We start from the raw sequence: 24696 nt of genomic DNA on the forward strand, positions 1-24696 counted from the left end.
ATTGCCATGTCCACATAGTTCAAGAAACAGAACTACTAGTCATCTTGCACTCTAATCGTCTAACGTTTTCTATGCGTCCAATTTTATAGAAAACTCCAATTAGGGACCATTTTCAACCTTTGACATTCAAGTTCACTTGATAGACATTTCTTAGTCACAGGACTGGTCCTGACAGTCTATCTTGAATATATCGTCAAGTTGAAGGGACTCATCATTTAATAAACCACAAATTAAATGGAAAAATGAATTTCTTTCATTTATTGTGAATGATTAACCAATAATGTTTTACAAAGATTTAAACTCTAAAACTTTAAAACATTAAACAGAGACATCTAAGCCATTCTCCAATATGCTTGATTCCCATAGCTGCAGTGTGCGAGTTGTGCTTCGCTTGCGGCAGAGGTTTAGTTAATGGATCTGATATGTTGTCATCAGTTCCAATTTTGCTTATCTCGACTTCTTTTCTTTCAACGAACTCTCGTAGAAGGTGAAATCTACGAAGTACATGCTTGACTCTCTGGTGGTGTCTAGGCTCTTTTTCCTGTGCAATAGCTCCGTTATTATCACAATACAGGGCTATTGGTCCTTTAATGGAGGGGACTACACCAAGTTCTCCTATGAACTTCCTTAGCCATATAGCTTCCTTTGCTGCTTCATGTGCAGCAATGTACTCCGCTTCAGTTGTAGAATCCGCAATGGTGCTTTGCTTAGCACTTTTCCAGCTTACTGCTCCTCCGTTGAGGCAGAAGACAAACCCAGACTGTGATCTGAAATCATCTTTGTCGGTTTGGAAACTTGCGTCCGTATAGCCTTTAACAATTAATTCATCATCTCCAACATAGACCAGGAATTCATCTTTGTGCCTTTTCAGGTACTTCAGAATGTTCTTGGCAGCAGTCCAATGCGCCTCTCCTGGGTCTGACTGGTATCTGCTCGTAGCACTGAGTGCGTACGCAACATCCGGGCGTGTACATATCATAGCATACATTATTGAACCAATCAATGATGCATATGGAATCCCATTCATTCGTCTACGCTCATCAAGTGTTTTTGGGCACTGAGTCTTGCTTAGAGTCATTCCATGAGACATGGGTAGGTAGCCTCGCTTGGAGTCCGCCATCTTGAACCTATCAAGCACCTTATGATATAAGTGCTTTGACTAAGTCCAATCATCCTTTTAGATCTATCTCTGTAAATCTTGATGCCCAATATGTACTGTGCTTCTCCTAGATCCTTCATCGAAAAACATTTCCCAAGCCAAATCTTGACAGAGTTCAACATAGGAATGTCATTTCCGATAAGCAATATGTCGTCGACATATAATACTAGGAAAGCAATTTTGCTCCCACTGACCTTCTTGTATACACAAGATTCGTCTGCGTTCTTGATGAAACCAAAGTCACTGACCGCTTCATCAAAACGTATATTCCAGCTCCTGGATGCCTGCTTCAATCCGTAGATTGATTTCTTTAGCTTGCATACCTTTTTAGCATTCTTTGGATCCTCAAAACCTTCAGGCTGTGTCATAAACACAGTTTCTGTTAAAACGCCGTTTAAGAAAGCAGTTTTGACATCCATCTGCCATATTTCGTAATCGTAATATGCAGCGATTGCTAACATTATTCGAATAGACTTTAGCATTGCAACTGGTGAAAAGGTTTCATCGTAATCCACACCGTGGACTTGCCTGTAACCTTTTGCAACCAATCTAGCTTTGAAAACTTCAAGTTTCCCATCCTTGTCCTTTTTCAGTTTGAAAACCCATTTGCTTCCAATGGCTTGGTAGCCATCTGGCAAATCGACCAAATCCCATACTTGGTTTTCAGACATGGAGTCTAATTCAGATTGCATGGCTTCTTGCCATTGCTTGGAGCTAGGGCTCGTCATAGCTTGCTTGTAAGTCGCAGGTTCATCACTTTCAAGTAATAGAACGTCATAGCTCTCGTTCGTCAAAATACCTAAGTACCTTTCCGGTTGAGATCTATATCTTTGCGATCTACGCGGGGTAACATTTCTAGATTGACCATGATTCTCACCAGATTCTTCTAAAGATCTCTGAGTTTCATCCTGAATGTCATCTTGAGCATTCTCTAGAGTTTGTTGTTCGACTCGAATTTCTTCGAGGTCTACTTTTCTCCCACTTGTCATTTTGGAAATGTGATCTTTCTCCAAAAAGACACCATCTCGAGCAACAAACACTTTGTTCTCAGATGTATTGTAGAAGTAATACCCCTTTGTTTCCTTTGGATAGCCCACAAGGATACATTTGTCAGATTTTGGATGAAGTTTGTCTGAAATTAATCGTTTGACGTATACTTCACATCCCCAAATCTTAAGAAAAGACACATTTGGAGGTTTTCCAAACCATAATTCGTATGGAGTCTTTTCGACAGCTTTAGACGGAGCTCTGTTTATAGTGAGTGCAGCTGTATTTAGTGCATGTCCCCAAAATTCTAATGGAAGTTCGGCCTGACCCATCATTGACCTGACCATGTCTAGCAAGGTTCTGTTCCTCCGTTCTGACACACCGTTCCATTGTGGTGTTCCAGGAGGAGTCAATTCTGATAGAATTCCACATTCTTTCAGATGGTCATCAAATTCATAGCTCAGATATTCACCGCCTCTATCAGACCGCAGTGCCTTGATCTTCTTGCCTAATTGATTCTCTACTTCACTCTGAAATTCCTTGAATTTGTCAAAGGATTCAGACTTATGCTTCATTAGGTAGACATAACCATACCTACTGAAGTCATCAGTGAAAGTGATAAAGTAGCTGAAACCACCTCTAGCATTTGTACTCATTGGTCCACATACATCTGTATGGATTAAACCCAATAGTTCATTTGCTCTTTCTCCAACTTTAGAGAAAGGTTGCTTTGTCATTTTGCCAAGTAAACATGATTCGTATTTACCATAATCCTCTAAGTCAAATGGTTCTAGAATTCCTTCTCTTTGAAGTCTTTCTAAGCGTTTCAAGTTTATATGGCCTAATCGACAATGCCACAGATAGGTGAGATCTGAATCATCCTTTTTGGCCTTTTTGGTATTTATGTTATATACTTGTTTGTCGTGATCTAATAAATAAAGTCCATTGACTAATCTAGCAGATCCATAAAACATCTCTTTAAAATAAAACGAACAACTATTGTCTTTTATTATAAAGGAAAATCCCTTAGCATCTAAGCAAGAAACTGAAATGATGTTTTTAGTAAGACTTGGAACATGGAAACATTCTTCCAGTTCCAAAACTAGCCCGGAGGGCAACGACAAATAGTAAGTTCCTACAGCTAATGCAGCAATCCGTGCTCCATTTCCCACTCGTAGGTCGACTTCACCCTTGCTTAACTTTCTACTTCTTCTTAGTCCCTGTGGATTGGAACATAAGTGTGAGCCACAACCTGTATCTAATACCCAAGAAGTTGAATTAGCAAGTATACAGTCTATAACGAAAATACCTGAAGATGGAACGACTGTTCCGTTCTTCTGATCTTCCTTTAGCTTTGGACATTCTCTTTTGTAATGGCCTATTCCATCACAATAAAGACAGCTTGATGTGGACTTGTCCTGCTTTGATTTAGCATTGCCCTTGGACTTTCCACCTTTCTTGAATGGTCTCTTTCTAGCCTTGAGTAAATCTTTGGCTTCACAGTCCAGTACTATTTCAGCCTTTCTGACAAGGTGAATAAATTCTGCAACTGTTTCTTCTCTTGGTTCACTTAGGTATTGTTGCTTGAAGCGACCAAACCCACTGTGTAGTGAATTGAGCAAGACAGAGACTGCCATCCTTTCGCTTATTGGTGTTCCTAGTAGACTTAGGCGATCAAAATATGAACACATAAGATCCACATGGAACCTCAGTGGGACGCCTACCCTCTGTTTAGTGCGAAGGAGCTGAACATGTGTTTCTTGGACCTCCATCCTATAACACCTGTTGGGAGAACTAACCTTTAGCCCAGACATTGATTCAATCAACTCATGGACGTTCAGGTCCCTGTCCTCCGTACTTCCACGACAGATATCCCTCAGATTCTTGATGAGCGTAAAAGGTTCATAGGCTACAAACCTTCTAGCCCAATCATCAGGGATATTGTTCAGCATGAGACTCATAACCTTTTTGAGATCCGCATCCCAGGCGTAAAATCTCTCAGGGGTCATGTCTCTGGCATAGTAGCTTGGCATGGGATGTGATAGTACATACTCAAGTCCATTGAGTTTGACTATTTCAACTAGCTTAGCTTCCCATTCAAGAAAATTTGTCAGGTTCAGCTTGACCATAAGCTCAGAACCCATGATGATGTTTTGATTGTTGTTTGCCATATTAAAACTACAATTGAAAAGAATAAACAAATAAATAACCATTCACAGTTTCTCTTAATAAACTTAAATTCTAGCATACATGCATAATTCAATGTTTATTAAGCATTTTATTCAAGTTATGTGTTCCGGCAGGTGTGAATAAAATGATTCCAAGATCCTAAAATCATTGAAGAACTAAGCACAGTTTGTCGACTTAATCCTAGAACATCTTAGGTAAGCAAAAGCCTTTTGCTAATAGTCTAGAAACTATTCTTGGTTGATAGGTACGTCTAAGAACTTATTAGGTAAACCTATCGAATTTGCCACGACATAAAAGGACTCCTTACTTATATCGTTGAGTTTCACCAAAACTAACATGTACTCACAATTATTTGTGTACCTTGCCCCTTTAGGACCAATAAGTAACACCTCGCTGAGCGAAAACTATTACTAGATTGATGTAAAGGATATCCAAGCAAGTGTATATTTTGGCATGGCACCTTTTAACTCAATTTTTAAGTTTGGAACTTAAGGCTCTTACTATGTTGGTTAGATTTTAAGTGAACTAAAATCCTTAATCATGCAACATAATCAAGCTTTTGATCTCATGCATTTTAAGACATATTTAAAGCAATAAATAACTTAAAACATGCATAAGATATTTGTGATCTAGTATGGCCCGACTTCATCTTGAAGCTTTGACTTCAAAGTCCGTCTTGAAAATCTCCGTGGGAGGCACCATTTTCTTCAAATAGGATAAGCTATAACTAATTACAACTATTTGATGGTACGCAGACCATATTTGAATTGAAAAATAACTTTGGTGCTTTAGACCAATTACATTCAAATTAATGGTACGTAGACCATATTTTCTATCCTATTTGGGCCATACTAGTCACTTCATAACCTGCAAAACAGTACATATACAATATATACCATTCACCCATTCATTATCATGAATGGCCCACATAGCTGGTTAGTAAAACACATTATGCATCACGTAAACATTTGCAGCAATTAATCAAGGTCACCAATAATCTACCAATTATTCAGTCCTTATTAATTCTAATCGAGTTGTTTTAACCTTAAGGATTTGTAGACCTAATCAAGAGTTTATGACTAAAAAGCGCTCCCACTCAAACCAATAAATTCATATGCTTTACTAATTTTAAACATAAAATTGTATTTCTAGTCTAACCGGAAACATACAAATTTAATTAAAATTTAAAGCTCATATAAATTTATAATTGAATCCAAAATTTAATTTAATTTCAGTCGCATTTAAATTAATTCATGATTTTAATTTTAGTAAAATAATTAGAATAAATTCCATTTATTATAATTATAATATTCAAAATTAAAATCCAAGAAATTAATTCAAATTATTAATTTTAAAATTAATTAAAATTACGTGAACTGAAATTTTCAAATTAAACATTCAAAACGATCTAATCGAAACGCAAACACCCTACGCGTTGCACGCCCATGGGCCGTATGCACACAGCCATTGCTGGCCATGTGCGTGCAGCCCATGCGCTCGTAGCATAGCTGCTGTTGTCCCAACGCAAGCCTCCGCACAGCGCCCCATCGCACGCGAGCTATCGCTCGCAGTGCGCGCGCGAGATCGCTCGCTGGGCGCGCTGGCTCGCTCGCTGGCGCGCGAGATCGCTCGCTGGTGCGCGCGAGCCATCGCTCGCTGGCGCGCGAGATCGCTCGCTGCGCGCGCGCGAGCCATCGCTCGCTGGTGCGCGACATCGCTCGCTGGGCGGGCGACGTCGCGCGCTGTGCGCGCGAGTGATGCTGTGCGCAGCGCTCGTGGCACGCGAGCTTGCGCTCGCTGCGCGCGAGGCTGCGCGCACTTGTGCGAGGCAGCGCGCGTTGTGGCGCAGCTCGCTTGCTGCCCACACGCGACTGCCTTGGCTCGCCCCTCGCCCATGCCCATACGTTCATTGCTCGTGGCACACGACACAAGGCAGGGCTGCTGCCTTGCGCTCGTGCACTACGCCCTTGCTCATTGCATTCGTGCCGCACGGGCGACGAGCTCCCTTGCTCGTCGTCGCATGCCCGCATTATGCAACACCCCTTAAGGGTAACACGAAGCGTCCATTGCTTCGTGCGTGCAAGTTATTTGAACGAATCGCATAAAAATTTAAAATTTATATTTAAAATTAATGACAAATTAATAAATATTATTAATTTCATAATTTTAGGGCGAAAAAATCGAAAATTTATTATCCAATTGATTTCCGATTGATATGGATTCAAGTCTAGGTCATAAAAATTTAAAATTTATCGTAAATTTACAATTTTTATGGTGGTTTTTAATCATAGGTTTCTAATTAAATTACAATTAATTATGAAAATCAAATTAATTCTAAATTATTCTAATTTTCAACAAATTAATCATAATTACAAATTAGATTGCATAATTAACAAGACTAGGCATTCAAACTTGTTAAACATATGCAGTAGGTCAATCAAAAATTCAAGATTTATCAACAGGAATCGCAAATATTTAATTTAACATCTTAAATTTACGAAATTTTGCATTCGAAAAACTAAAACCTTCGAAAAGTCATAGTTAGGCTTCGAATTTGAGAATTCTGGGTTCGGCAGAAAAATACTATTTTTGTCAAAATTTTAGAATGCCTTTTACATGCGGAATTGACACAAAAATCACTCAATTCGGATGAGTAATGAAGAAACTGCCGAAAAACTGCGTACATATAATTAAATAAACGCAATTTGCAATTAATTAACAATTACGAAAATTAATCACCCCTTTTAATTCTTGCAAATTTGTAATATTTAACCATGTTCATGCAATTTAGATTATGAAAATAATAAGGGGCTCGTGATACCACTGTTAGGTTATGATACATATGACATTTACATAGATCATGCGGAAACAACCATTAACCCAGGAAACATATTATTTACACATAATCATATAGCATATTTAGATGCATACTCTTTGTTGCGTGCCCTCCCTAGCTGCGCCCGAACCGAACAAGAACAAGTCTTTTAGGACTCCAAGTGTCGTCCCTCCGTAGATAGTCCACAGCACGTCCGGATCCGCCTTAAGATTGACCAACTAGAATCGCCCTTAAGGTACTAGAAAATTTCGGCACTTTTGAGCAAGATGTGTGTTTGATTTTCTCTCAAAAAACTCACTTTTGAATACTTTGAAACTTGTGTATAAATTATGACCCCTAGGCCTTTATTTATAGAGTTATGGAAAAGGAATCGTAATCCTAGTAGGATACGAATTAATTGAAATTAGAATCCTACATGAATTCTATTTAATTAATTTATCCAATTAGGAATAGTAATTTAATCATACACTGACTCTTGCAGATTCAGGAATCACGCATGAGCATAAACTCACACACACACGGCAGCCACAAGGACTGCCCATGCGTGCGAGCTGCAGCCCACGCAGCAAGGCCCACGCATCCGTGGCCTTGGCGCGCGCTGGGCTTGTGGCGTGCGTGCTTGCTGGGCGACGGCCTGGCTTCGTGCTGGGCCTTCGTCCGGCAGGCCTCGTCCGATGCTAATTCGTACGATACGCTTCCGATTAAATTTCCATTTCCGGAATCTATTTCCGATACGAACAATATTTAATATTTCCGATTCCGGAATTAATTTCCGTTTCGAACAAATATTTAATATTTCCGTTTCCGGAATTATTTTCCGATTCCGGCAATATTTCCGATTCTGGTAATATTTCCATTTCCAATAATATTTTCCGATACGTACCATGTTTCCGTTTCCGGTAACATCTATGACTTGGATAATATTCATATTTCCGATACGATCCATATTTCCGTTTCCGGCAATATCATCGTTTCCGGAGTATTCATTTCTTGCCTGTGACGATCTTAGCTCCCACTGAAACCAAGATCCGTCGGTTCCGAATATTCATAGATGGAGTATTTAATGCCATTAAATACTTGATCCGTTTACGTACTATTTGTGTGACCCTACGGGTTCAGTCAAGAGTAAGCTGTGGATTAATATCATTAATTCCACTTGAACTGAAGCGGCCTCTAGCTAGGCATTCAGCTCACTTGATCTCACTGAATTATTAACTTGTTAATTAATACTGAACCGCATTTATTAGACTTAACATAGAATGCATACTTGGACCAAGGGCATTATTTCCTTCAACTTCCTCATCGAGATCTCCGTGCAAGAATGCATTATGAACATCCATCTGATGTAATTCCCAATTCTTGGCTGCCGCAACTGCCAGAAATACACGTACAGTGACCATCTTGGCAACAGGTGCAAACGTCTCATTATAATCGATGCCTTCAAACTGATGGTTACCAAAAATAACTAAACGCGCCTTCAGACGTTCAATGGTGCCGTTAGCATGAAATTTTATTTTATAGACCCATTTGCAACCTAGAGCTTTCTTACCAGGTGGAAGTTCCTCCATTACCCAAGTCTCATTATCCTCCAGTGCCCCAATTTCTTTCTGCATAGCTTCCCGCCATCCGGCATTTTTCATGGCCTCATTAAAGGTTCTAGGCTCAATAGCTGCAATAACAGCAGCAAGAAATATACGATGCCGCAAAGAAAAATTATCACAATTCACAAAATGTGCTATAGGATAGGGAGTACCTGTGGAGCTAGTGGAACGAGTAGATGGACTTGGAGTTTGTACAGTGTGTGTGACATAATCTTTAAGAAGAATCGATGGTCGTTTGAGACGAAAACCCTTGCCCAAACCAATCGGGCCCTCATTACTGACCTCGTGAGAAGATGATGGGGCTTGCAGCTCCTGTGGCCCACGTGCAGGAAGTTGCACGGACTGCTGTGAGGCAGTAGGTAAATGGGCAGGAAGTTGGACCAAGGAGGAGGCTTCACCATGCTGGGCCATAGAATCAGATTGTGGTGATGGAGAGGCCATCAATTCGGACTGGGCCAGCGTGGAAGATGGAGTTGAAGTGGCAACAGCATCCACTTGTTCAATACCATTATCAACCAAAGTTGGTTCTATTTCGGTCAAGCAAGCAACATTATCATCATCAAGAATTAAATCCCCAACATTTTCCACAATTGCATTATCGTTTATTGTACCATTTGTGACAGTAAAAGGAAATTCAGATTCATGAAATTTGACATCCCGAGACACAAATATTTCATTAGTTTCCATGTCATACAATTTCCACCCCTTCTTTCCGTTTGGATAGCCAATAAAAGCACATTTTCGGCTCCGAGAGACAAACTTATGACCTTTAGACTTTTGATTATATGCATAGCATAGACACCCAAACACACGTAAATGACCCAAATCGGGTGGTTTTCCAAATAAAACTTCAAAGGGAGTCATATTGTGTAATAAACCAGATGGTGTACGGTTAATCAAATAGACTGCACCCAAAATACATTCTCCCCAAAGAGAAATCGGAAGATTACCCTCAAACATCAAGGCACGGGCAACATTTAAAATGTGTTGGTGCTTACGTTCTACCCGCCCGTTTTGTTGTGGAGTACCAACACAGGAAGTTTGGAATATAATACCATGTGTATCAAAATAATCCAACATACATCGAAATTCTGTGCCGTTATCACTTCGGACCATTTTGACAGTTGTCTCAAATTGACAATTAATCATAGCAAAAAATGAATTAAAGGCTTTATTAACTTCTATTTTTGAATTCAATAAATACACCCACACTGCTCTTGAAAAATCATCAACCAACGTCAAAAAATAATGTGCACCACTAGTAGATTGTACGGAATTGCGACCCCATAAATCACAATGAATTAATTCAAAACTTCTACTAGCTTTACTGTCACTAACGGGAAAACTTTCACGGTGTTGCTTTGCTTGGGGACAAATACCACAGGCTTTATTTAATTTCTTCGTAATATTACGAGAGCAATTTTTAATTTCAGGTACTAACTTGAGAACTCTGTCAGACGGATGCCCAAGGCGACGATGCCATAACTCGAACGGAGGAATATCTGGAACTGTCACCGCACACACTGTAGGAATATCCCGAAAGTAGTATAGTCCATCTCGTCGTTCACCGGCCCCAATCAGGCGCCCCGAACGTAGGTCCTGTATAGCACAAAGAGAGTCAGTGAATTGGACAATACATTTAGAATCATCAATTAATTGCGACACGGATAATAAATTGCAATGTAACGACGGGACAAATAAAACATTGTAAAGGCTCAAATTAGGTGTTAAGATAGCTTTGCCCTCCATTGTGGCAGTCACATTGTTCCCATCCGGTAACCCAACTGGCGAAGCAATAATAGGTGCCATATTTGTCAATCGAGAAGCGTCGCCAGTCACATGTCGGGACGCACCCGTGTCAATAATCCAAGGTAACGAATAGCACGCACCTGTCATCTTATCTAACTGGTCGTCGTTGCCGTGAAGCATGTGAAGGACAGCACGAATCCCTGAGTATACTCAATATTTCCTGCATTTCCTGTGGTAGAAGTAGCTTGTGGGACATCTCCCATAATAGTGCTGCCAGACACAACACTCACAGAATTAGCACGAGGAAGAGCTGCACGGGCAGCAGGTGCAACACCCCCTTGCGAGCTACCTCCCTTGGCTCTCCGTTGCCGCATCTCTTCGTACCAATCCGGGTATCCGTGCAATTTGAAACACGTACTATTATCATGACCGTCCCTCTTACAATGAGTACAAGTTAATAGAGACTTATCGGGGCGATCGAGCTTCTGTTTCATACGAGCAGGTGGAGCAGAGTTGACTGCAAATATTGAGTGTGTATTAACTCCTTCCTTCACGGCAGCAGTAGCAGCTATTTCCCGAGACCGCTCCTCTTGAATAAAAGCTAGATAAGCCTCATCAAGTGTAGGCAAAGGAACACGGGACAATAAATTTGTTCGAACTGCGGCATATAAATCATCGTCCACTCCTATCAAGAACTGATGCAAGACTTCCTCATCACGATCAACAGTTAGTTTGCCAGTCATATCACACACACATTTGCCACATTCACAAGTACGTAATGGTTTAAATTGTACCAAGTCATCGTACAATCCCGTGAGCCTTGTGTAATAATCCTCCATAGACATTCCTTTCACTTGTTTACAAGAAGTAATTTGAGATCGCAATTGTTGCAATCGAGGTCCATTCGCTACACCGTATTTTTTAGCCAAAAAATCCCACAACTTCTTTGCATTATCATGAAACGGGATGGAGGCAGCCACCTTGGGTTCCATACTCCGCAACATCCATGAGACGAGCATCGAATTGACCGTCACCCAGTCAAGCTGCTTGCTCTTATCACTCGGCTGACTTATTTTGCCATTCACGAACAGAAATTTCCGGCGAGATTGAAGGGCCAATTGCATTGCCCTAGACCACGCCATGTAATTCTCATCACCACGTAACAATACATGTGAGATTATAGTTCCCGGTTGATCTCCAGAACTCAAGTAATACGGAGAAGCCGGATCGGTTTTGCCATCGCCATCCATGTTTGATCCAAGAAAAACAAAACACACGCTGGGTGTTCTCTTGAATATTAGGAACGGCAGTAGGTTGTAGAAAGGGAAGAAAAAAAATCTGTAGGGTTAGGGTTTGCTAGGCTGCTAGCTCCGATACCATGACAAATTAATTAGGGTAGATAGTTTTCTTGCCTTGTATTGCACAATGAATTGTGGTTATATAGTACATCAGCTAGCCATGGGCCAGAATACTAAGTATAATAAATACAACAAATACAATAAGGCCCAAATATAATATAAGCCCTAATAATGTACCTTGTAAACTTTAATATTGGTTGAGATAAGAATTATGTAATTCATGAACTATTAATAAATATATAGTAACATATATATACATTCAAATAACGTGTGACTATCACAAATTAGACGCCTCATGTTCTTGTTCATGACACCACATATGTTACTATGTTACATGATCAATTTATCACCTTAATTGTCGTAACTCGTAAGCTCAACTTATTTTATTCTTCTTCTTCTTTAATATGAAAAAACGGAGAACGGAGAGAGTATGTTTTTTGAGTACACTTAAATATTTGATGTACCGTATATTAATAGTAACTTTAGACACTTGCACTCGTCTCGCCTAATCGTAATGGTTTGAGTTTTGACCTGGAGACTATTTACTACGGGTTATAAGTTCAAATTTTCCTCACTGTTGATAATATGGAATAAAAATCTTGTTGGTTCAAGTGGACCCAAAAATAATAGTTTCTTTAATATAACGAAGTGTAGTTGGGAGAGAGTATATGTTCTTTTGTATTCCGTGTAGTGAACAATTATTAAGCATTAGTAACTTTCTCAACGACGTGTTCCACGTTTGCATTCTTCTCGTCTAATAATCATGATTTTGATTTCGACTAAAAATTTATTATGGTAAGTCACAGATTCAATTCGAAGTCACCTATGCCCTTTTGAATTGTGAGTTGTGTTTCGTTTTTTCAGAATGACTCCTTAATGAATTCCGTCATTTAACAAAAATTTATTATGATAAGTCACATATTCAATTTAAAGCCACCTTATCATTTATAAGTTGTAACGCCCTTATAAATTGGGATATAATTTCGTTTTCTCAGAACCCTTTAATAAATCCCGCCATTTAATCTCCCAAACTCGTGGCTCTTTTTTAATTCACCTCGTTTCCAATTTGCTCACATCGGCAAACCCTAATTTTTAATCGGAGTAATTCTCCTCCACCACCACCATCACTCTCTCGCTCTATATCTCTCCGCATCAATCTACCGTTCTCTCGATCTTCCGCACTTTCTCCGGCGACATGTCTCAGGTACTCCTTACTCTCAATTGTTCTCCAGTTTTCTCGTCGATTCCGATTTTCCGTACCCGTTTTTCTTTTACCTCGATTTTAAAATTCGCGCTTCTTCAATTTTCGTTAAAAATCAGGGTTTCGATTACTAATTTACTTAGGTAATATTCATACGAATCGATTTTTCGTTTTATCGAGCTTGTAATTGTTGATTTGTCCTCTGAATTAGAGATTTTGTTTTCAAGATTTGCCTTTTATTGGGATTTTTGAGGATTTATTATGATTTCGTTCACGGGTGTTCTCAGGTGGATAACAGAAATCCTTCAAACGCCAAGCGTGCTAGAACAGATGGTAATTTTTTTCTTTCTAACTGGCTAATTTTCGGGTAACGCTAGTTTAATAAGTATTCGAGTGATTGATGTTGTGCCTGGTATAGATTTTGCTGTTTCTGAGCTTTATTCAAGTTATTTGGCAGGGAAATGGGGCAATGTACTATGTTTTTGAATTTGTGAAAAAAATTTATTACCTCGTTGTCGGTTTCTGAGAAGATTTCTTAGAAATTAGCTTACGTTGAGTAAATCAAAACAGTGGAGAACTTAATTTTAGGATATGCTGAAGATTTTATATCGTTTTCTGGTTTTCCTTTACTTTTTCAAGCTGTGCTACCACTGCTACCTATCTAGAAAGAGTAGAAATGCGACAGTGTCAGTTATGTTGTTACAATTTTGCTTATTCACCCAAAGTTTCCATATATAATGTGAAGTTCGCATCTTAATTGAATTGCATGTGTCTTCAATGTGTAGTATTGATCATTGGTCTACTTAGTATTGCCTTGAAGATTGATGTTGTTAAATTCATTACTGCAAATAAATTAAGATCCACTAATCCACTATATTTAAACGTGTGGCCACCTGCTTTGTTTCAGTATTTTTTAGTGTAAAGAACACCACGCAGGGCGATGAATTAGGTGGGATGAGGTCTTGGGTCCATGATTATAGAGTTACGAAGGTTAAGAAGAACTGTTTTATGGGTTTACACAGCTAGAACTTGAATGTCGGAACCTGGAAAACTCTGGGCCTCTGGCTTAGGAATATTTGGACACACATATTAGTAAGGTGCTCATGGACATACTTGCAACAAGAGTCAAAGGGAATTTTTTTATCAGCCTTTTATTTTGCTTGCATCTTTCATGTCCCAAGACTTATGTTAAAGCTAACTAAATTAAATTTTCATCGAGGTCTCTCTTAGAATGTTATCTGGCCATAGTATACTTGATAAGAGGAAACACTTTGTTGAAACTGCTGAGATAAGAGGAAATACTTTGTTGAAACTGCTGAGAGAAGTAAAGAAGATTATTTTTTAAATGTGAAGTTTAACCGTAGGCGAATTAAAAAAAGTGTAATAGCATTTATAACCTATTAGCAAAGTTGATTTTACTTGTTAAAGTGGTCTGGGTGTTATCATATGTAAGAAATTATGAAAAAGGTTATTTTAGGATATTCAAGACACTTGCTGAGCAGGACTTAGAGACGTCTTTAGGATATAAGGTTATGATATCTGGAAGACACATTAGGCTGTCTACATTGATATACACTGCGCTAACAGTGTGTTTGGCTATAAAGTATAGAGGGTAGGTGATGCTAAAAGAAGAGAGCTTAGGGAAAGGGAAGGAAGGAAATGATTGAACTTGCCCTTTTCTTCCTTGGTTTATCAGAAGGGGAAGGACAGTAGTTACCTCCAACTTAGTTCGTTACCCTACTCCTTATCAATTTGCATGTTACATTACTGAATTGATGTTGATTTATTTGTGTGTTTCTTCTGAAAAGTGGTATCCTTGTAACCCATTGTACATCGTATGTGCAGGTGGTCGTAGGGAAGATGACTGGACTTGCCCTGTCTGTAGCAATGTCAATTTTTCTTTCAGAACAACGTGCAACATGCGCAATTGTACGCAGCCCAGACCAGCTGATCACAATGCGGTAGGTTGTGCTGTTATATCTATGTATAGCTGTTTATTGGTGTTTGATTATTTCTGCTAATATGTTAGTTAAATATATTACCTGTTGATTGGGTTTTTTAACTACGTAATTTTACCTTCAGATTCCAGACCAATCGCTATGTTAATATAATAAGTACTGGTGTCATCTATCAGAATGCTTGTTATTTTTCTCATATATGTTGAACTCCTTGACTACCTTGTTTTAATATCTCTCGCATTAAATCAACGGTTAGCTAAATGACTGAATCAAATACAAACTCATATCTTTAGTTTTTATCTTTGCTATCCTCTGTCCTAGTAGCTCTCTTAATTTGGATCATGTCTGTCAATGTTGAATACTGAAATCACCAGCTGTTTCATATTCTATTTCTTGGGGGGAGTTTTCCTTCTGATATCCCCCTTTTGTAAAGAGACAGCTACTTTTTCTGAGGATTAGATACCTCTCCTCCCTTCCCTCGTTTCTTGCTAAAAAAAGAAATTCTGGATGCTTGGAAAGCATTATCTAACTGTTGAGTCATGTTAGACAAGTCCCAACTCGGTTATATTTTCCCCAACATGTCATACCATGTTATTTAAGACTAATAATTGTTTTTCCACTCTGATCTCAGTTAACCTTATTGTTATGGTTTTTGCATGTTACAGAAACCCGCTTTAAGGCCAATGCAGCCTCCTCAGCCTTACTCTTCCAATCCTCCATACGGAGGATCCGGACCTCCACCTGCATCAATGTATATGGGAATGCCTCATTATGGTTCTTCAGTTTTTAATGGATCATCGATTCCCCCTTATGAAGTCCCATATTCTGGGGGATCAGCATACCATTATAATTATGGAAACCGCATCTCTGGAGGCAGCCCCTACCGACCAATGCCTTTGTCTGGACCGCCACCATATTCTGGTGGATCCATGATGGGAAATGGTACTTTCTTTTCCTTTCTCTCCCTTTCTTTCAGTCTAGATTACTTCCATCATTGAGAAATGAAAAATTTGCTTCTCCTCTGTCTATGTTCTATGTTCTGAAAGTACGGTTATGTTGTGAAATTTTGCTTCTCTCATCTCGCCCAAATTTTATATTTTCTTTGTATATGATGTCATGTCCTAGCCCGAGGTTTTGCGGGGTCATTTAATGGTTGACTAGGGAACAACACTTGTATTCTTTATGATTGGTTACCCGACTTACCGTATTTAGATGGTCTTCCAAGTAAAGGATAATAATTTCGGTAGTGATTGTGAATAGCTGATTGAACTGGCTTTGATGTTTTTAGAGTAGCTGAATTTACACATTACCTGTATTTGTTATGCCAATATACTTTACGTTTAGTTACCTTGTGGATTAGGTAGTCTTTCAAATAAAGGATAATGTTTTTCGTAGAGTTTGTGAATGGCTGATTGAACTAGCTATTGATGTTTGTGCACCCCTAATGTATTTGTTTGGTAATTATTCCTATAGCTGGTTGAGTTTTGTTTTTCTTCTCCTTCCACCTAGCTCATGACATACTATTACTGCCAACTTTTACCTCTTAAGCCTTTCATTATGAATTGACCTTAATTTCTTGGGCTGAGTAACTTGAGTTTGTAACATCATGATTTAAGAAGCAGAGTTACTAATATATTTCTGAACTGCTGGTTGGTTGCCTTTCATTTTTCGTGTTTTGATGATTGGTTCTAGATTTCCGAGGGAGTTATGTTAAGTTAAATTTGTGTGTTTGTCTTGTTTTGAATGTTTTCATTTTGCATGCATTTTTCCTATTGAGCATTTTGATGCATGGAGTTGTGGCAACTTTTCTAATCATTTTATCTATAGGTGGAATGTACGGTGTGCCTCCACCAATGATGGACCGTTATGGCATGCCCATGCCGCCTATGCCTCCACCTGCTATGGTATGTCTTCACTGAATACGATGATAATTTTCTGTGCTATTAAGAACACTTTCATTTCGTCCTCCGGGGCTGTTGAGTTTCATGCAGACCATTTAGTGTCTCACTACCCAAGTGTCACTTTGCCTTGCCGTTAACATAACATTTGTGGTAGATGGTCAGATACCAATAAGAAGACTGTTAAAGTTACTTTAGCTAAATTTCTGGTTGCGTCCAACTTACATTAATGGGTGTCATGTTGCTAGTATTTACTGGAAGTTTTTTATTTTTTATTTTTTATCAGGGCCCAAGACCAGGATTTTTCCCAGATGACAAATCCCAGAAAAAAGGTTTGTTATGTAGGGGATGCTATTATTTTTTCAAAAAATTGCGCTGTTTTTTTTTTTTTTTTTTATAAAATAAATCTTGCTAAGTTCTAGCTACAGCTAACATACTCTTTTCTGTTCTTTTATCAAGATGAGACACGAGACAATGACTGGAAATGCCCTAAATGTGGAAATGTGAATTTCTCTTTTAGAACAGTTTGCAATATGAGGAAGTGCAGCACACCAAAGCCTGGTGCTCAGGTAATACTTGCTTCACTACCATTTTTTGCATCTTAAAAGAATATATTTGGTTACTCTTCTTCTCTTATCACTACTGTGTTTGTGTACAACTTAATCTATAGTTTGAGGAACCTGATTTTCTCTCTTTTGCCTTGTTTTTCCCTCTATGCATTTAAAACAAATTATAGGCTCCAAAACCAGAGAAAAATCCAAGTAAGTCTTTGAATACATAATGCTGGTCATTTTCCGTATTTCAATTATACATGATGGTTAAGTGATTTCTTTTTTCTTTCTCAATTGACAGAGCAAAAGATGCCTGATGGTAGCTGGAAGTGTGAAAAATGTGGCAACATAAACTACCCATTCAGGACTAAGTGCAATAGGCAGAATTGTGGAGCTGATAAGCCAGCCGAGGAAAATAAATCGCCTTCTCCAGTAGCTGATGGAAATGAGCAGGTATGTAATCTGATGCACATTTGTGTCATATGGGTTGATTTTCTCATTACTCTCACATTATCTGCATATATATATTCCCTATCGTTTGCGTATAATGGGTTCCAAACGCCATATGTGGAAATTTCACCAGTATTTCTATAGTTTGTCTCAATTTCTTTTCCTTGGTATCTTTTGAATTTATTGATTTGCAATTGTCTACTGTTCCAGTGAGTACTAGGACATGTCTGGTTATTGGGAAGGTCCAGAGTTGTCGTCCAGCATGCTCAGTATCGGTGTCTGAAAGTCAGTCATGTCGTCGTCTTCATATTGCAGCGGATCTGTGTCGAGTTATTTGTATTATCTGTTGTGAAGTCTTTTGTGGATCCCTTTTATTCTGTCCAGCTAAGTCTGGCAAAGTTTTACCTGATTAATATTGTTATTATGAGATGAGTTTACTCATCTCGAGGTTATGTCAACATGCAACAGAGTTTTTACAATCAGTGGAAAATTAGTCTGTATTTTAAGTAAAATTTGAGTTTAATATGCAGCTTATGGTCCGGTCCTCGGATGTCCGGGGTTTTCTCGGTCACTTAATATTGGATCCTTGATTACAGTGTGTTGTTTTAGTTGTCTAGAATCTAGACTGAAGGTATCCTTTTCCAATAGTCTTCGTACACAGTGGTGTGGCACAGAAAGAATGCTTCTATTTTCTTCCTTTTTCCCGGGACCGTCTTTTCAGCTTTGCTGTCATGTATGCATGTATGTGGACGTGACAAGCCGTAAACAAGAGCAATTTTGGACTTGCTGGATTAATTGTTGTAGGGTTTGTACATTGTTTTCTATTACTGAGGTTGTTCTTCAAATTGTTACGTCAAGGACTGCGATTGAAAAACACGGGGTTTTTCGTAGCTATCGTATCTCTAATATTCTCAAGTTCAATAGGTGTCCACTCCTTGAGTCCTTGTCCTAGTTATTTGAAGACAATTGAAGTAGGAATTCTTAAAATTTTGCCATTTTTAGGAATTCTTACTTCCCATGTTTTTGTTGGCCAACCAACCCCAACACCTTTGTGTATCGTGTCCAATTATCTTACCACATTCACTCTCCTTTTCACCTCAACTAAAATCAAAAAATATATTCTATCTACTCAGATTAACATTTTCTCTCTCCTCAAATTTCCTTTAATTTTCATCAATCTTCAATCCATAAAATGGGTCCTTTGGTTCTGACCCAATTAACTTCCGGACCAAGTGTGTTAGCCGGGGCGGTTATAGTGAAGTCTGTGTTGGATCAGAACACCATTGCTGGTTCTTTCCCAAGGTGCCTATCTTGCAATGGTTCAGGCCGGGTTTCCTGCTTTTGCTCCAGGTGGTCAGATGGTGATGTGGGTTGCTGCTCGTGTGCTGGTTCGGGTTGGGCTTCTTGCACTTAATGTGGACCTTTTCTGGCTCGGTTGATTATTCCTACTAATAATAATAATACAAATGACCGCTCCTATTATGCCTTGTTTGTTGCTAGAAAATTTGGAAAATAGAAAGGAAAAAAAAACCCCACTTTGTAACTTAATATAAGTACATATTTAGCCTCATTGTATGAACTTTTTCTTTTGATTTGAATATGTAAATTATGTTACTCATACTCAGAGATATAAATGAGATTTCATATCCTTTTCGTGTGGTAGCTTAATTTAAACTCGTAACGTGATAACTATATCCGGAGCAAGTTCTTATGTTTTTTAGAGAAATATGACACGATTTTGTGGTTAATGTTGTCCATGTGCTAATAATGACCGTGTATATGTTAATTGTGTGTTTTTTGGTTGCGAATGAACCATAAACACAGTACAAATTGCAATGGAGAAGAAGCAATTTAAACTTGCTTGAGTTACTGTAATATACCCTAAGTGGTTACCACTAGTCTGAGAGTTAATTGATTGATTATGGGTTAATTGTGTGATGGGGCTCTTTAACATGAGACCGGTGGTTTTTTGAATGATTTTTTTAATACTCCTAATGATAGATAAATAGTTCGGAAAACTTCATGTTCGAAGTTACTTTCTAGCCACATTTTCTTAGCCACATTTTCTTATACTATTTAGCGCGCACGATCCCCCAAGATATAAAAAATTATTTTGTTAAAATATTACGTAAAAGACAAGCATGTACAAAGAAATAAATTAAATGCTAGAAAAATTGTTGAACTTGGACTTGAATGTAAATGACAATACAAAACCATAAATACATTTATATTGCTGGTGCCATGGACAATTTTGAGCACAATAGTCCGTTTTCTAATCACAATAAAGTTAGCATGTTTATTATGAAACATCAACAAACCTAGATATACACCATAATAATCAGCTTAATAGAATAATAGTAGATCTTTCTTTCAACAATCAGTACATAATTACATTCACAAATCGTTGAACCATGAAACATCAACAGTTCTAGATATACACCAGAACTGAAGACGCCATGGCTATTTATTCAATTCACAGCACAATCATATTTGACAGAAAAGAGAACCACCTATATTCGTAATACATGATTCAGGAATGAGGATGGTAAGTACATTTGATCACAGGTGTATGGGTAGCAGCTACGGTCGTCTCCACGGCCACACTCACTCACTCAGTCCTGCAAAATGAATTCGGACTATCTTAGAGTATTAATCATGCAAATACAATATGTTTTCTAGCAACATCAAATTGTCATGGAAGAACATCACTTTCAACAACTCAAACTCAGTGACTAATCAACATAATTTCAAGCACTTTATTGTGCTAGAGATAATCATCAAGAAGGGAATGTACCAGTTGCAGTCATCACAGCTGCAGCTGTCGCCACATCCACAGTTTCATAGGGCCATTTTATTTTTATAGATTGCAAATTACAATTGGGAAGAGAGGTTGCAAGACAACAAGATAATATATAAGAGAAATGTATCCATACTGATGAATATTGACACCTATATATAGAATGTAGGAGGAAAAAAGGAAAATAGGATTTTTTTCATATTTACCACCTACAAAGTTACACTTTTTTGTATTTACCAGCTTATAAGTTGGAATTTTACATTTACCACATAAAACTTATCAAACGTTTTATAATCACCACCACTTAACGGAATTATCCAATTACCATCCACGTGGGTCCCACTCAACTAAACACATTGATTTGCCTCCTTAATTTTCCCAAAATAACATCACCTTCTTCAGTTCTTCTTCATTCTCCCTGATTATAACAAGTTCATGGGAAAAAAAATTCAATTCTTCAACTTCTAATGAACAAGTACAAACTCCCTAACCACGTAGGCACTGAGAGTAATTGCCTACAGACATCAAGATCAAGATGACAAAATTGGCCAGCTTTCTCATACTTTTTGGCAACGACGAGAGGTTTGAGCATGGGATACTTCTACATAAATGTTCTCAGTTGCATGAATCTTTTCAGTTCTTGTAGACTACTGAATTTTTATGACGTTAACACCTTATAGACACATAAGATACTTCTACAGATATATCATTTAAGTTGGAGTTTCCCTCTATGAGAACAATTTTATGGCTGCTGCTTGAAATCAACTGCGAACTCTCTCGAATTTGTACATTGCTTTCCCGGTCACCAAATGTGTTTCGCAAAACAAGAAGTAACCCCTCATCACACAATCCTTGAAAAACAGACCAGCGGTTTTCTCCACTGGAACCACTGAACTGATCTAAAGCAAAAAAAAAAGCACAAAAAAGAAGTATATACTTAAGCAAAAGGATCAAAAAATTGTTAATTAGTACTCCGTACCTGTTAACTCGTACCTGCACCCACGTGGATGGTAAATTGGATGGATTTCGTTAAATGGTGGTGATTATAAAACTTTTGATAAGTTTTAGGTGGTAAATGTAAAATTCCAACTTATAAGGTGGTAAACAAAAAAAAGTGAATCTTTGTAGGTGGTAAATATGAAAAAATCCTAGAAAAATATTCAATCGCAATTCATACATGTCTAAGAATCCCGGTGTTTCACAATATCAAATGATCCCAGGAACTCACCTTTTATACATCCCTATCAGCACTAAGCATAGCAGCTTAAGTCTTTAGCATTATACAAATGTAGCCATATAGGCGAAGAAATGGTTGGCAGAGTTAAACAAAATGTAACAAATTTATTGTCATACACATTTCTTGCCATATACAGAGTGTGAGATATGTTTCTTCTTCTTCTATCATACTACCTATGACTGGATTTAGTTGACACGTTACCTATTTTTATTAGAAAGCCATGGCACCCTAGAGTCACCGATACTAAAAATAGACAACCACCTGGGATAACATATGATCGATGTTTAGTAGTTTGTCTAAAGATACAAGCAAACTTCTACAAATACTTTGACTCTTTGAGTGACACTAATAGAACTTTCAAAGAGAAAATAGAAGGAGATATAAAGAGACTCAAAGAAATCTCTATTTAGTCAGCCTATGACTAATGACTTTAGTTCAAGTGCTAAACTAAGACATCATTTCAGAAGTGATTGATATTCTATTACCTTCGTGCGGCTCGTGCCAGTGCCTAAAGTTCTGCTCTTTTAGCTTCATCTTCAAAGGTGTTTATAGTGCAAAAACTTTGAAGACTCTTAGGATCTCCATTCAGTAAAACTCATTTGCCAAGGTAATGTCCCAATGCCGGCGAGCGGTTTTCTGCTTTGATATGTTATTTCATAACTAAAAATGGGTGGAGAAACCAGTCAAGGAATGTATCTTTTGATCTGTTCGTGCTAGTTTTGTCAGTGTTATCGATCACCTGCACAAACAACATCACCCATAAATATATATATTTTTTTGGTGAGGAAGAGGGGTAAAGCCTCTAAACAAACCGCCCCCCTAGAAAAAAAACACTAACAAAAAAGAAAAAACCAAACCTAGAATCCAAGAGTCCTTCCTAGTTCCCATGTTTGATTAACGTACATGCCAAAAAAAACAAAAACAAATGCATAGCTTACTTAACAACAAACCAAGATAATTAGCTTTTGTTGACTGTATAAGCATCTGTAAGATAGTATACCAATGATGAAAAGCACCCTGGTCTTGTTTGTTTGGTTCCTTATAAGAAAATTTATAAAGAAAAGGAAAATGAGAGTAGATGGGTGAGGAGGAGGTAAAGAGGGAAAGTGGAAAAGTTGTTTCCTTTCCTTTCAAATGGAAAATGTTTTACACCCTTTTAAGAGTTATTGAGAAATTGTCTTAATTAGTCAATTTCCCTTCACACTCATTTCCCTAAAGCCCTCCGGTCTCCAATTTCTACCATTTTTTGACAATAAAAAAAAAAGCTTACAAATACCATCAATGTAAATGACAAATCAATCTAAAAGACTCCAGCTCCCGTAGTATGCGCACAGCAAAATAAACATTATGTAGGATGTAGACTCCCGTCAATGAAAAATTTCCAATAAAAATTGGGAATGGAAATGAGTGAAAGAACATAACTTCCCCCATAGAGCTTCGCACTCAAATAAACCTAAACGCATAATCCAAATACAGTATATGTTATCAGATATTGTACTACATTTTAGTAATTTACGACATTACACTAATTTCTAAATTTTCATCCTTTATTTGGGGGTTAGGATGGAGAGAGTAGCTGAAATTAACCAATGCTACCAGTTTACCATATTTAACAAAGTGACAAATATTCCCGAAAGAAAGGGATAATGACCATTGATAATTCGCAACCCATATATAGGACAATGCGATGACAACTCAAAATAAATAAGCTTCTTAATTTTACATCAAAGAAACAAATAGATTCCCACTTTATTATGGATGGAAGAATTGATGAAATTGGTATCAACAATTACCTGATAAGGCGATAATATACTTGAAAGCTGGGCGGATGAAACATTCGACCTAAAGAACACATGAAAAAAAACGAATTTTATCAAATTAGGATCAATATTTTTTCCCTGATAATGACAAAAGTTAATAATAAAGCGTTAAAGGGATCGGAAAGCTTACACATTTCTAGGGAGATTAGTGGCTTTGAGGTCATTATATTTAGGGTTAAGTAGTTAACACCTCTTGTTTGTGTATCATTATCCAGCTTATACCCATCACACAAACCCCACTTTAAAAAAAATGATGGATAAGGATGTCTCTTCATCTCTAAATTGATAGATCCTTCACTGAATCAATCGGTTCTACATAGCAAAATCAAATTAAACTAAATTGGTAGATCCTTCACTGAATCAATCGGTTCTACATAGCAAAATCAAATTAAACTCCAAAATACAAGAATGAAGAAACCTAGAGAACAGATAAAATTTACTATCATATAGAAAAGGGTCAAAAAGAGAGATACTAACCTTTGATAGAACAATGAAGAAGAGAGAAAGAAGAATGGGAGGAGAGAGAAAATAGGGGCGGATAAGAGAGCTAGGGTTTGTTGAAACACAAACAGGGAGTGAAAAAAGAAGAAGGAAACACTGAAGCAGGGAGGGGGGAGAAGGAAAGCAGGTATGACGGAGGGAATGGCAGGGCGGTAAATTATGAAAGAATTCAAGGGCGTGGAAGTAATTACACTATTCTTAAGGAGAGTTTAGAAGGCACTCCTTGCTTTGTAGAGGGGTAGGAAATGGTTATGGGCGTGTTCGGCGGTAGCGTTTGAGGTAGCGGGTAGCGTTTTGACCTAGTCAAGACGCTACTTGTAAAATTTGTAAGTGTTTGGTAAAGTAGCGATTTAGGTAGCGGTTAGCGGTTGGGGTAGCGGTTGGGTAGCTTTTGTCAAACGTT

At 38.1% G+C, this 24696-nt stretch overlaps 1 protein-coding gene and 1 long non-coding RNA gene across 4 annotated transcripts; one reads left to right on the forward strand and one right to left on the reverse strand.

The window, feature by feature from the left end:
* Positions 1-12891: 12891 nt before the first annotated feature.
* LOC110776998 (ranBP2-type zinc finger protein At1g67325) lies at positions 12892-19586 on the forward strand. 2 transcript variants are annotated; one of them, XM_021981573.2, is made up of 10 exons: positions 12892-13084; positions 13369-13414; positions 14927-15042; positions 15705-15981; positions 16867-16943; positions 17224-17269; positions 17397-17506; positions 17674-17698; positions 17790-17941; positions 19289-19586. In XM_021981573.2, exons 1-10 carry the CDS (start codon positions 13076-13078, stop codon positions 19301-19303), a joined length of 873 nt encoding a protein of 290 aa, XP_021837265.1. In that variant the 5' UTR covers positions 12892-13075; the 3' UTR covers positions 19304-19586. The 2 variants fall into 2 exon arrangements, with proteins under 2 accessions (XP_021837265.1, XP_021837266.1); XM_021981574.2 differs by lacking the exon at positions 19289-19586 and adding an exon at positions 18149-18514.
* Positions 19587-20263: 677 nt separating this feature from the next.
* Positions 20264-24428, reverse strand: LOC110777000 (uncharacterized). 2 transcript variants are annotated; one of them, XR_002530297.2, is made up of 5 exons: positions 24270-24428; positions 23923-24104; positions 23766-23814; positions 22458-22711; positions 20264-20556 (listed from the first exon to the last, which is right to left on the reverse strand). It is a non-coding gene; the product is annotated as an uncharacterized lncRNA (long non-coding RNA). The 2 variants fall into 2 exon arrangements; XR_008922486.1 differs by having other exon boundaries at positions 23923-24162; positions 24270-24420.
* Between the last annotated feature and the right edge of the window lie 268 nt (positions 24429-24696).

This window comes from Spinacia oleracea, chromosome 1, assembly GCF_020520425.1.
Source record: "Spinacia oleracea cultivar Varoflay chromosome 1, BTI_SOV_V1, whole genome shotgun sequence".
NCBI lineage: Eukaryota > Viridiplantae > Streptophyta > Magnoliopsida > Caryophyllales > Amaranthaceae > Spinacia > Spinacia oleracea.

What these genes read in the sequence shown, in the direction of transcription:
- LOC110776998 (XM_021981573.2), top strand. An exon ending in CTATGCCTCCACCTGCTATG is followed by an intron (nt 16,944 to 17,223) that starts GTATGTCTTCAC and finishes ATTTTTTATCAG; the next exon opens with GGCCCAAGACCAGGATTTTT. An exon ending in AAAACCAGAGAAAAATCCAA is followed by an intron (nt 17,699 to 17,789) that starts GTAAGTCTTTGA and finishes CTCAATTGACAG; the next exon opens with AGCAAAAGATGCCTGATGGT.